Source organism: Drosophila persimilis, unplaced genomic scaffold (genome assembly GCF_003286085.1).
Source record: "Drosophila persimilis strain 14011-0111.01,24,50 unplaced genomic scaffold, DperRS2 tig00000732-arrow-arrow-pilon, whole genome shotgun sequence".
NCBI lineage: Eukaryota > Metazoa > Arthropoda > Insecta > Diptera > Drosophilidae > Drosophila > Drosophila persimilis.
Window position 1 is genome coordinate 1,322,905 of NW_020825345.1, and position 13,169 is coordinate 1,336,073.

The 13,169-nt window shown below is 48.7% G+C and overlaps 1 protein-coding gene across 12 annotated transcripts in view; it reads left to right on the forward strand.

The window, feature by feature from the left end:
• LOC6601183 (platelet binding protein GspB) overlaps positions 1–13,169 on the forward strand; it is a 45,250-nt gene that overhangs the window by 22,358 nt on the left and 9,723 nt on the right. For all 12 annotated transcript variants that reach the window (XM_026992338.1, XM_026992342.1, XM_026992340.1 and 9 more), the window contains one exon: positions 634–1,834. In XM_026992338.1, coding sequence (XP_026848139.1) covers positions 634–1,834 — 1,201 coding nt within the window. The remainder of the gene's footprint in view (positions 1–633; positions 1,835–13,169) is intronic.

Genomic DNA, 13,169 nt, shown 5'->3' on the forward strand with positions numbered 1-13,169 from the left:
ATATTTATGCCACTGCGTTGACAGCTTTAACGTTTCTCGACCACAAAGCAAACAAAAGTCGAAAGTCGAAAGACGAAAATAGGAACAGAACAGAACAGAAATCCCAGGGAGATAGAGATTTGCCAGAGAGAGATAGAAGTAATGGGAGAGTATCTTCTGATCCATTAAAAATATTCCATATATTAGTTGTTTGTGTATAAATAAATAAATTAGGAGAAGGCATGCAAGTGGAGGAAATGGGGGAAAGACAATTTATTAAACAATCCATTGAAAGTGTCAAAACATCAGCCTCTGTCAACAAGAATAGGCAGAATGAAATATAGGGGCCGGGTGGGGCTTACTCGGGCCGATCAGCAATGTCCAGTCATGCACATGACATGTAATTTGTTCTTTGAATATTTGGGCATTCTCTTTTGAAGCACTCGCCTGTGCGTCTCGAGTCGCACATAAGTCATTAAGGGCTTCGTCATGCGCACGACATGTACATGGTTTTTGTTTTTGTATTCTTTCGCATTCCTTTTGAAGCATTCGCTTGGGGGGTGGGCCGATGGTAGAAGTGGGCGGCAAGTGGAACGCGTTTAAGCTTGAAAGAGACATCTTCTGACGGACATTCTTTCTGTTTTCTTTTCGCAGGTCGCAAATCTGTGGATGAATCAACGGCCGCCTCGCAGCAGCAGCAGCAACATTCCAGCAACATTGGCAGCAGCTCCTCTTCACCCCAGCGTGTGGCCAACAAACGGAGCAGCATCATCCTTCAAATGCCAGCCGCTGGTCTCGGACAACGTCCCCCCAGCATCATCTCGACGGCCAGCAACCAGGATGAGGGGGAACTGAAGGCCAAGGGACTCCAGGGCGAGTCGCTCGAAGAGCAGCAGCAGCACCACAGCCTGCACTACGTGGATGTGGGCTATCGCCTCAATCCCGATGGCAGCGAGACCCGGGAGGTCTACGGATCCGAGACAGAGCTCTACGACACGGCCAAGGTCACGGATATGCAACGGAAGTTCCATGGAGCCAATGGGTTTGCCCAGGAGACGAGCACTGTCTATGCGATCATCAAGACCGACCTCCAGGAGGGGACGCCGGCGGCGCCACCGCGCGGCCTGCTGCAGTCTCCATCTGCGGATGGATCTCCATTGCATCGCGTGGCGTACAACTCGCCGCCGGTGGGCGTGGTGTCGCCCATCAGGCGGAGGAATAACCAGGAGCACAGCGGTGGCGGAGGCAGTGCCAAATCCACGCCTCCCATTTCCCCCGCTCGCACAGCATTGGTCAAGGGGATAGCCCCCATAGCCTCCATCGATGCGCACGACGAGGAGGAGGAGCTGGACCTCGACGACGACGACGAGGAGGAGGAGGACGAGCACCTGACCGTCGAGTATGTGGAGGTGCGGGAGATGCACAAACAGCAGCAGCAGCAGCAGGAGGAGGAGGAGGCACCCGTTCTGCCCGAGCGACGGGCCCCCACCCAGGGTGGTGGTGGCATTTCCCTGGAGATGCAGGAGGACCTCGAGTACGCGGACACCAGTGCCGGCGAGGATGAGGAGGATATACTCAATCATTTGGGAATGATTCCGGGCAACGATAGCCTCGACAGCGTCGAACTGATGGACGATGTGGTCGACGAGGTGATCAAAGTGCACGTCAATCACAGCGTGGCCACAGCCATTCCTCCCTCTCTGATGGGGGGTTCTTCTGCAGCTCCTGCAGCTCCTGCAGCTCCTGCTGCTGCTTCTTCTGTGGCTCCAGTGGCTGCTGCTGCAGCCATTCCACGAGAGGATAGCCTACCCGATGACATGACCGCCGCCGAGGCCGAACGATTGTTGAGCTCAAGGTGAGTCCCGGCTTCCCCTTTCCTTCTGCTTTGTGTATGTGTTTGCTGTAGTTAAATCTAAGGCATGACTATCCTTAAGCACGAAACCTTTTTTATGTCTGTTGGCTCCTAAGATTGGATTGCTTTTCTTTTAGTTAGATCTTAAGCATGCTCTATATTTGTTTATGTATTACTTTGCGTATCATTATCCATTATCCACAGTACAATTTAAGAGCGTATCCGCATCCCACCTTTCCCATGAACCCCTCGTGAACTGCAAATATTAGCTCGTTCGCCTTCCACCCTTTGGGGACCACAGCCCATAGACATCTCCATCTCCGCTCTATTCATCAGCACAGCTTTGCCACCTTTCAACAGCATGCAACATGCAGCATGCAGCATGCCTCACTTTTGTTGTAATTGTAAGCTAATCTGTCGCTTGTCAGGAGGATGCCAAAGAGCAGCCCCCGGAAGTTGGACCCGACTCAAAGGAAAATCCAGAGAGAGAGAGAGAGGGGGAGGGAAAGGGGTGGCGCTTTAAGCTGCTGCCAAAAACCGACTCAAACTTTCCTCAATTGCTTGTTGCAACTTGTGTGCCGCACTGGAACAATGAACAATGAATCCCTGCCCTGGAGGTGCCCCTTTTGCTATGATTACACGCCGTACATCAATTTGTTTAATGACGTGTTGTGTGGCAATGCCCCCCCTGCCACCTTTGGCTGCACTCTCGTGTTCTCCTCGGACTGGCTGCCCTCTCTTACACCTGGTTTTGGGTCTCTTTGCCACCTTTGAACCCCTATCTATCCCATGTACTATCTCCATATCCCATATCCCATATCCCAGATCCCAGGTGCCGATGCAGTTGCAGTTGCAGGTGTCTACTCCTGCTGCTGGTTCAAAGGGTCACAAGGTGGGGCATAAGGGGGGGATTTGGGCACTGCTTAAAGTCGATTTATGCTTCGGTTTGTGCAGAGAGGAGCCTGGATGCGTGGCTGTTGCCAGCAAAATTGACTTGCCATTGATTTATTGTGTGGCCAAACTGCAAACCCCGCAACCCCTCACCCCCCCATACCCCAAAAACCCCCTTCTGGCACTCTTTTGCCATGCATTGAAATGCAATTTTCAAGCGATTTTCCTCCTGCTTCGACTTTTCTCTGGAACTCTCGCCCCCCCTCCCCCCTGTGAAACCCTTCCCTTTTTCTCCCTGGAACTACTTATTTCGCTTTTCGTTATATATATTTCACATTTCAACTCATTTTCCCTCGTCTTTTTTTCTTCTATTCGGCGGGCAATTTATCATGAACATATTACCTGGGAATTACCTTCCCCCGTGTGCCCCCTCGTGCCCCCTCGTGCCGTTTCTGGCTTTCTGCGAGGCATTTTTCCAACCGTTTCGCACGCAAATAACCAATTTCGTTTCAGACGCGGAAAAGAACGCGGGCCATGGATTTTCCTTTGGCTCCAATACAAGCACACACACTCGTACATATATGCAGGTGTGTATGTGTGTGTTTCGTACGTCAATTAGCGAAAGCATTTTGGCATTTGTTTGGCTTTTTATTTATGATAGTTTTCCGTTGTGGTGGGAAAAATCAGCGTCGTAATGGGGCTCCGATTCGACCAGAATAACTGTCACTTTATGCCACTCGAAAGAGGGGGGAATCCCGGCTCGAACAGTGGCTAAAACGGGGGAAATCCTGCATCTTTTAAGGGGAGTAAACCCAAAACCGCTGCCTCAAATCAGGAAAAACTCTGCATTTCCAAAATAGAAAAACCACCAAAAAAAAAACTCGACTTTCGAAAGTCTAAAAAAAAGCCACACCGCACTCCTCTCTCGCTTTTCACTCACTTCCCAAAGCACTTTTCACTCTTTTGGCCTCACTTTTCACTCATTTCCCAAGGCACTTTTCACTCATTCCTGCGCTCTCTTGCGCTCTGCTCTCTCTCGCTCTCTCTCTCTCTGTGTGTGTGTTTTGCTGAGTGCCTCCTGTCTGAGTGCGTGCTCGTGCCCCGTGTGCAGTGCAGTCGCGTCCTGCCCCAACATTCTGTTGCAATCACGCGACTCGAATCACATGCTCGTTGCCCGTTCAGCCTGTCGCATGGCTCAAACCGTAAACAGAAAAACAGAAAAACAGAAAACCAGACGAGCAGCGATACAAAAGGAAACAACGAAAGGAAAAGCTACTTTTCCGTCGCAGAAAGTGCGCGCCAAACGCCGAAGCGAAAATCCATTTACGAAAATAATGTGCGAGGAAACGCGAGAGGGAAATCTGTCTTGCGGCATCGGAACATCGTTTTAATTAACATTTTCATCGTGCCGAGGCGGAAAAAACTCAGTTTTTGCACGGAAATAAGTTTTAATTAAAATCAAGGAGAATCAGAAGGAGACAGAGACGGAGAAGGAGGAGGAGGAGACGGACACGGAGCAAGTCCCTGCGTGGTGACAAGTGCCAGGGATTCTCCAGAGGAGACAAGTGCCGCACCATCATTGCTCATATTGCCCCATTCTGTGTGGCATTTCTTTTGGTAGGTGCAAAAGTAAAAATATTATTATCAATATTTAATGTCCGGGCCCAGTCGTTGGCAATTTTCCTTCATTTCCATTGGGGGGGTGGCACGGGGGGGCGGGTGTGTGCTGATGACATTTCTCGTTTGCACATTTCCTTGCGAAAGGTTGTGGTTTTTCCTTTTTCCCCACACACTTCATTCTGCAGTTGGAGATGTGCAAATGTGGAGTCCTGTTCCTTGGGCTCTTGTTGGCTTTTAATTAGACAACTGTCTCCTCGGTATCGCATCGTTCCGTTTCGTATCGTATCGTATCGGTGGCTGGCAATGGCACACACGAGCCTCGTTAGTGGCCATGTCCTGTGGTCTCGTGTCCTTTGGTATATTAATGGATTTTGAGGATCTCCGCCTCCCGCCTCCCACTCTTCGATGCTGGGATGCTCGGATGATGATTTGTTTGCTTCGGATTGTGAGATTGCGAAATGCCTCCTTGCTCTTTTGTGGTTTTCGGTACTGGAGGGATATTGCATTGCATTTTGTGGCATGTTTGCGGCTGCAGCAGGGCCAGCAGGGCCAGCAGGATATTCCAATTACGATTAGAGGTTAATCGCAATTAATTGGATTGCAATTCTGTCTCTCTTTCTCCTTCCAACTGTACTCCACTCTGCCCCCACGCCGTTTCCTCATTATTTTAACGAGTTTTTCTTTGCTTTGGCTTTCCATTTACTCATTTACTTTCGTAGTTTATTCAAATTACATTTCCGTCGTCTGGTAATTTGAAGCGCAAATCGGTAGAAGAAAACAAACAACAACCAACAGACAGAATCTCAACCACTCTGCCACCCCAGCACCCTCTCCAGGACCCTCTCTCTCTCTCTCTCTCTCCTGCCTTCATTATGGTCGGTGGCAGACATGGCAGACCGAAAAGCTTCAACGGGTCGGCGACAAGTGCTAATCGCTCATTTGGCATTCAATATGCTGACACCCCGACTGCCCCACTTTCTTGCCCTCTCTCTCCCCGCTACCCACTCCCCACTCCCCACTCTGTCATCACTTTTTTTGGTATGGCTTTTTTTAGAGGCTAAGAGAAGTGCAATGCATTTCAGTCAAGTTTGCTTTTAGTCTTCGTTGCGCTTTTAAGCTTATTTAAATTGCGGCGACGACTTTGGTGGCGCTACACAGAGGGGCAGGAGGAGGAGGAGAAGACTCTGCAGAAGGGGGGTGGGGGGAGTGTAAAAAGAAAGTGCATTGGGGAAGTGGTTTCTGTGCTTAGTTTAATTGTACATCCACTCTGACGGCTCTCTGACTATTTCTGTGTCTTTTACCTGTGCAAAAGTCGAATTTCCAGCAGAAAATGAGCTAATTCGAGTTCATGAGAGTCAGGGGTAGACAAAGAATACGGGAACAAGGAAACGGACACAAAAGGACACAAGACAGATGATGAGAGAGAGGAAGAGCATATCAAAGTTTTATGCGATTCGAGTTCTATTAGAGAAAATGAACATGCAACCATCATAATGAGCTCTTTGGATACTACAAAGGATACTTTTATACACACCGTAATGCATCCGTGATGCTGACTGAAGGATAGATAGATACATTTGAAAGAAGATGGACGTATGGATTGAGGGAGTCCCAGGGATGTACAAAGCTAGGTAGATGCAATATAGTATATAGATACAATACCAGATAAGATAAGCAATCAGTTAGGGGAGCTACATCGATCTTGAAGAGCTACAGATCTTTGGGAGAACATCCGAAACGTGAAGAAAATTGAATGAAGAAAAGCATACTGGGGAATAGATATGGATGGATCATAAGGGGCTCATAAATAGACAGATCATGGATAGAGAGATCATGGCATGTAGATGGAAAATCCTGGATACGCTAGAACTCCTTTTCGAGCGGCCTGGATGGAAGTGCAGAATCATTTTAATAAGTAGAACCCCCCCTTCTGTCACTCCCTGCCTTCAAAGGCAGAACGCATACAAAATTTATGACCCCTTCCCTGCGCTCCCCTCCCAAAAAGGGGGCACAAATTTCCATGATTATTGCTTGTAGTTGCCTTGCCTTGCCCTGCCCTGCCCCATAATTCACATAATTTGAGGGGTTCAAATGCGATTTAATCACGCGGTGGCCCTTTCGAGTGGTTCTTTTTTTGGCATACGGAAAATGGGAACTGAATAGTAATTTGCCTGCCTGCCCCCCGCCTGCCTGCCTGCCAATGGGAGAAAAGTGCAAGTCCTGTGTTGACTAATTGAAAAACTTGCACTCCAACAGCAGACACTGGGGCGAGTCGGAGGAGTCGAAGGAGTCGCAGGGGTCGGAGGAGTCGAAAAGGGTGGTTACGTTACGCCTCTGGGGGCCTCTGCTTTCACTTGAGTTGAACTGGAAATGCAAATTGAAATTCATTTGCAGGACAAAAGAAAGACTGCAAAAGGCAGGCAGGCAGCAGGCGGGGGGGCGGGGAAATCACACACATAGCAAGTGGCAATTGCCTAACACTCTCTCCCGTCCCCCCTCTCTCCCTCTCTCTCTCTCTCTCTCTCTCTTTCTGTCTTTGAATTGCGGGCTAGAATTTGCATAAATTGCAGCAGCAGCAGCAGGACACAGGATGATGTCCTTGTTGTCCTTGGCCAAAAGTCGCCACCCAAAAGGAGACTGCGAGAATGTCCAAGAAATGGTGGAGGCGAGCCCTCATTTATCTTTCAGGCCCCCAAATGTTTCGGGGCTCAACAGGAGCCGAAAGACGGGGTTTTTTTTTTCCTTTTTAGTTTTGGCCGCCTGCCAGCTGTCCCCAAAACGTTTGTCCTTGACACGAGGCTTGGTCTCCCATTTGAATGCGTTGCACCAGAGTGTGGCAAGAGGCAAGAGCCGCTGCCGCCTGACGTTTTCTGGCCAATTTGCGGGTCAATTGTGGGACAGTTTGTTCGGCATTTGGCCTCTGTAATTGCCCAGCGTAACTCTCTCTCTCTCTCTCTATCTCCCTCTCCCTCCCGCTTTCTTTCAACTAGAAGGACTTTCAGTGGGTCCTGAAAAGAGGCAACGCGCTCTTTTGTCTGAAAGGCGCGCGGAGCAGGGGCGGTGGCAGGGGGCGGGGGCAGGGACCAGTGCCAGTTCCAGTTCCAGTGATTGGAGGATTAACTTTCTTTAGCCGCGAGTGCGAGTCCGACTGCTGCAGCTGACTTTTGCCCTATTTTTTGTTGGTTTTTTTTTTGTTTTTTGGATGACTCTTGCCGCTGGACATTTTCCCAGTTAACTTGGCCTTTTTCCGCTGCCGCCTTTCCCCCTTGAAACGTGGCCCTTCTGTTCTGAACTGTTCTTTTTTTTTTGGCAGCCCTGCCATTTTGAAACATATTTTTCTATTCACACTTTCTCAATATTTGTTTGGTTTTTGGGCGGCTTTAACTTTTTCTTCTATTTTCTCGACTATTTTCATTAGATTTTCCTTCCATTTTCATTACGTCTTTATTTTATTATGGGTTATTTTAGTTTATTTTCCGTGCGATTTTCGGTGCATTTTTGTTGGGATTTTCGGTTGGTTTTGAGCTGAACTTTTGCCTTTGACTGCATTTAAAAATAAAAAGTTTTTAGCGCGAATAATTCTTCTTTTGCTTTTACGAGTATTTGGTGTGGGTGGGGTCAGAGGTTGGTTGGCCGGGGGGTCGGGGGGTGGCGTTGTAATCTTATTTGTGTGCTTGGCTTATCGCACGCCCTGTCCTGCCACGCCACGCCAAGCGCCGCCCCCTTTCTCGTACTGTTTCTGCTCTTGGCCCTCTCAGTGGCAACAAAAAATGGCAACAAATGGGGGCGGAAGTGCGCTGCAAGTGCAACCAGCAAAACTTTTTGATGGCAACTTTGGAAATGGAGCACGAATGACGCTTTGGCCCATTTGTTGGTATTTATTTCAATAGTTCTTGAGATACACTAACGGCTCGAAATGTGTGCCAACATGCAGGGGCCATTCGATGGGGCATGCCCCGCCGAAGAGCGGATCTCTCGCGCAGAGTATTTCCCCCATCGGTTTGCTCGGGGAGCATAGAGTAGGGCCCCATTCCCCATTCCCCATTCCCCATTCCCCACTCCTTCTCCCCGCCCATTACTTGCATTCAGCGATTCTTTCAACGCGCTTCGGGGTCCACTAATGCAGCCGTGTGCGGCAGCAAATGGGGCACACCCACACACACACACAGTACACCTTTAGCACATCGTTGTTGACGATGATGTTGGGGCTTTCTGTTTACGCAATTCGAAGGCATGGGGCATGCAGCGCGCATAAGTTTCAGTTTGTGAGGCAAATACTTGAATTTATAGTTGCATAGAAGTTTTTGCTAATTCAAAAGATAAAGATGAAAGTGGGATACAAGATAAAGACACAACGTGTGGGGTGGGATAAAGATAAAAGCAAATACAATGGCAGGGCAGGGCAGGGGCAGGACAGTGTGGCAGGGCAGTGTGGCAGCATCTATCTATGTATGTGTATCCATCTGTCTGTTACCTGCCGCCTGCTGTGCGAGAAAGTACTGGCAACGTCGTCACACGTTGATTGCCTGGCAAATGGGGAAATGGGATGAAATGCGAAATGGATTCTCTACGCCACGCCACGCCACGCCATGCCACTCCTTTTCCGCAAATTCTCTCTGTGCCGTGCATGGACAAGTTTTTGCATTTTAGTTGCAAGTTATGGAAGTTCCCTGCTCCTCCAGGGGGTGGTCATTGTTGGCCCCGAAATTGTATTTAAAACTGTTTTCCCGAAAGAGTTCTGAACGGGTTTCGAGTGGGCTTTGAGTGGGCTTCTCCAAAGATGGAGAGATGGAAATGGGGCGCACTCCTTTATGAGGAACTAGAATGAGTTTGCCCCCCCGGTTACGCCCACTTTTGTTGTTATCCCATTGCTCGGGCATTTAATTACCCCAATTTCGTATCATAATCTCTGCTAGCTTTTTTCTACGGGAAGCTGCTGGAGGAGATGATTGTTTGGAAAAGAGTTTATCATCGGTTGACGGGTGTGTGCTGTGTGCCGCATCCATCAGGGTACCTCCTCTGGGCCTCCCCTCCCCCCCCCCAGTGTTGTGTCACTTGAATCGAATGAGTTTTCAATTGAACATTGCTCACACGCAATGCTGAACCGCTCCCTCATCTTCCGTTCCGCTCCGTTCCGTCCCGTCCCCGAATGACATTGTTGTTTCCATTTTCTTGTTCAGATGCGGGCCACACGCATCTCCCACGCACAGGCACTGGCACTGGCACTGGCACTGGCACTGGCACGAGCAGATGCACCCATTCCCATTCCCATTCCCAATCCCATTCCCTGAAATATAATTTTGTTGCCAAGTTGTCATTTTGTAACATTGTCAATGCTGGCCATCCCGCCACCCCTTCCTCCCTCAAACCCTACATCTTTCTCCTACTGTCCTTTGTCCTCTGTCCTCTGTCGTTTGTGATTTTTGATACCCTAGCTTTACAATGAGCATCAATAGTGGAGAGTTTGTTCCTGGATACGGAAACCCAATTAGCGATGAGTGCATTTTGTTTTTGTTTCCGTACTCCTTTACTCTTTTCTTGTGCCCTGTCGATCCCACAATTTAATGGCTTGGCAGACCTTTGGCAAAACCAATAAATACCGAAATTAATACCAAATTCTGATTTGCGATTTCTTGTAGACTCCACAGCTTTGTAGCTAGGGTAGAAATAGTTGGTAGACTTGTAGCTAATGTTCATATCCACCCAAATACCAAAATTCATCATAGTCCATGAGGATTAAGCTGTGGGACAGGTACGTTGGCAGTATGGGGAATAATCCGATAGTTCGATAGGTTCAAGGGGTATCTGCATGGTCGGTGCTACCCCGCCGTCGGATGCGTCGCCAATTTTTCTCGTTGCATACTTTGGTGCGCACGCAGTAAATATTGTTTCTGCCTGATTGTTGTTTCTGGTCCTCGATTCCCGATTCCCGATTCCCGATTCCCGATGCCCTATTCCCGATTCCCTGTTTGGATTCTCCACTGAGAATGTTGTTGCTGCTGCTGGTTGAATGCCGAATGTTGACTGTTGTTCCCGTACGTGTCTGCCATGATAAAATTGTATTTTCAATTTGCATTGTGCCTTGCCCTCTCCCACTCTCTTGTGTTTTCCACATTCAAATCAAATTTCCACCCGTTGCATGTGATTACAAGACCCCAGCGAAAATTGTAAAATTGTGGCAATTTTAAGCAGATAAACCATAAATATAATGCCCATCCAATATATGCAGAGGAGCAGAAGATGCCCCTGCCCCAGCTCCAGCTCCAGCTCCAGCTCCATCGAGCGCATTATCATCGTCATGATTCACCTTGACTTGGTTCTACGCTCAAAACCAGGCCAAAACTTTCGCCCCGCACACACACATAGACAGCAGACAAGGGACAGACACTCGACTCTCGACTCGACTCCCAGAGAATGATAGACCATCGTGTTCCCCCAATTTAGACCAAGCGAAAGAGCTATTAATAAACCGAAAGCTATAGCCCTGCCCTGCCCTGGCCTGCCTCACGAATGACTAAACATAAATTCTGTTAAATTTATCACAGAACACAATGAAGGAAGGACATTGTCGTGGACGTAGGATACATGACGTCATTGTGTGTGGGCCAGGGCCACCAGGCGAAAACTCACTCAAAGAGCGACGCAGCTGGCGAGCGAGCGAGAGAGAGAGAGCGAAAATGAGTGCGTGGAAAAGAGAGTGTGCCACTCTTGAGTGAGTTTTTCAGAAACAGAGACAGAGAGGCACACGGAGACAGAGAGAGAGAGAAGCTCTACGGCTCTGGCACCTTTTTTGTGGGGCAAGGCTTTGGCATTGTGGTTTCCTTATGGCTGTTGTTATTTAAATTAATTAAAAATGTATGACGAAACAATAAGCAGACTGACCTTGTTTGTTTGTCCCCACACACACCACACACACCGCACGCACAACCCCCCGCCCACCCCTTGGACAAAGCCACAAACCCCTGCCACATCTGGGCAAATATTACCCTACTATGTGTGCCGCACTTTATGGCATTTCCATATGCCATACACTTTGATGGCTCTCTTCCCCCCCCCAGGGAAGAATTGTTGTTTGTGGAAGATCCTCCCCCTCCCTCGCTGCTTGTGTTGACTATTGACAAATAGTGCCATTATCCAGCTGTATTCCAAGAAGCACAACACTGGGAGGGAACTCAGGGAACTCAGGGTATGTGCCTTTCCAGAGACTTTGAGGCTTTTCTTTTGTGGCCCACTTGTGGCTACTCCTACTTTTTCTTCCTTCTGCCAATGCCTATGCTCCCCCTCCCAAAAGGGTACAGGGTATCTCCTTTGTGGTCTTTAGTCCTTGTTTTATGTGCATTTCTTTGACTTGAATCAAATTTTGTCGCTTGTGCTCCAATAAATAGGCAACGAAAAACAGCGTCCCACCACGACGCCCCCCCACAACAAACGGAACAGTACAGTCCAGACCCCCCCACCCACCCACCATTTCCCGCAATGCTGCATAATTGCATTTGTCTTTCACACATTTTCCCCAAACACTTTTCCTCGGAATATTTTCCGCGTGTCGTGTGGTGGTGTTGCATTTAAATATCGTTAAAGTTGATGCCCATTCGAAGCGGGTGGCTGCTGTTGTTGAAGTTTTTGCAGCTTTGTCGCTTTGTTAGCGCGCTGCCTCTACCACCCCCCCGTGCCTCCCTCACTCCCGCTTATTTCTCATAATTATTTTTTCCGCTGCTGCCAAACGAAACTTTGTCATCGCTGACTGTTTTCTCACGTCACCCGCTGCGTATGCGTAATATTTTGTTATGCATGCAACTGCGGGGCCCCCGATGCCGCAGGCATCCCCCGGGAGGAGGGCCGCCGAAGGAGTGGCGTGTGTGCGGCATGCGGCATGCGGCGTGTGGCGGTCTGGCCTGGAGGCAGGGAGCAGGAGTAGCTCTGCTCCACATTTTGCTAGCAATTAAAAAAAGGGACCGTGTTAGTTGTATTTTAATTATAAAACTATAAATTTATGCTAATTCTTTTTCTTTTTTTTCTTTCTCTGTCCACCAAGCCTGAGAGAGAGAGAGAGCGGGAGCGAATAGCTGCGGGGATCAGTGCTTGAGTGGAGGTGACCTCTGCCTCCCATATCCTCTTCATAAGCCGCTTAGGGGCTCTCCCTTTCCTCTCCGCCATCGCTCGGGGGGCTTTCTCTCTCTCTCTCGCTCCGCCACACATAAGTTTTTCGCTATTTTCCACGATTTGCACCACATTTGGTTTTGGTGTTTGCCTAAATGGCATTTTCAATGGGTTTTTCCTCTCAATATTTGGTTGTTTCCCGCTTTTCCTCTCTCTTTCGAGTGGTTTCGAGTGACAATCCATAGAGATTCCCCATTGAAAATCGCTGGCTAATTATTTAATTGGATTCTATGGGGATTATAGGAATGTACCAATTGATTTTCAATGCCTCGCCGCCGTATGTTTAGCATTCCAAAGCTCCAAAAAGAATCCAACAAAAAAGGAGGGCTAATTATTACGCGTAGTCTCTCGCGGTACAGTGTGAAAATGAATGCCAATTGTAATTGCAATTATATAAATGGGCGATGCTGCTGCTGCTGCAGCTGCTGATGCTGGGAAAACTCATTTAAATGCATGGCACGGTCGTGGCACACCTGAAGGGACGGAGGGGGGAGTGAGGGATGGAGCAGGGTGCTCCTGCCTGCCTGCCTGCCTGCCACTTGGCTCTCATTATCAACAACATAATCAACCACTTGCAACACAGCCAAGTCGCTTTCCTTCTTGATACACTATCGGCAGAGCGAGTGCCCTGATTTTCCCTGAAAGTTTGCAAAGCTGTGGAAAAATT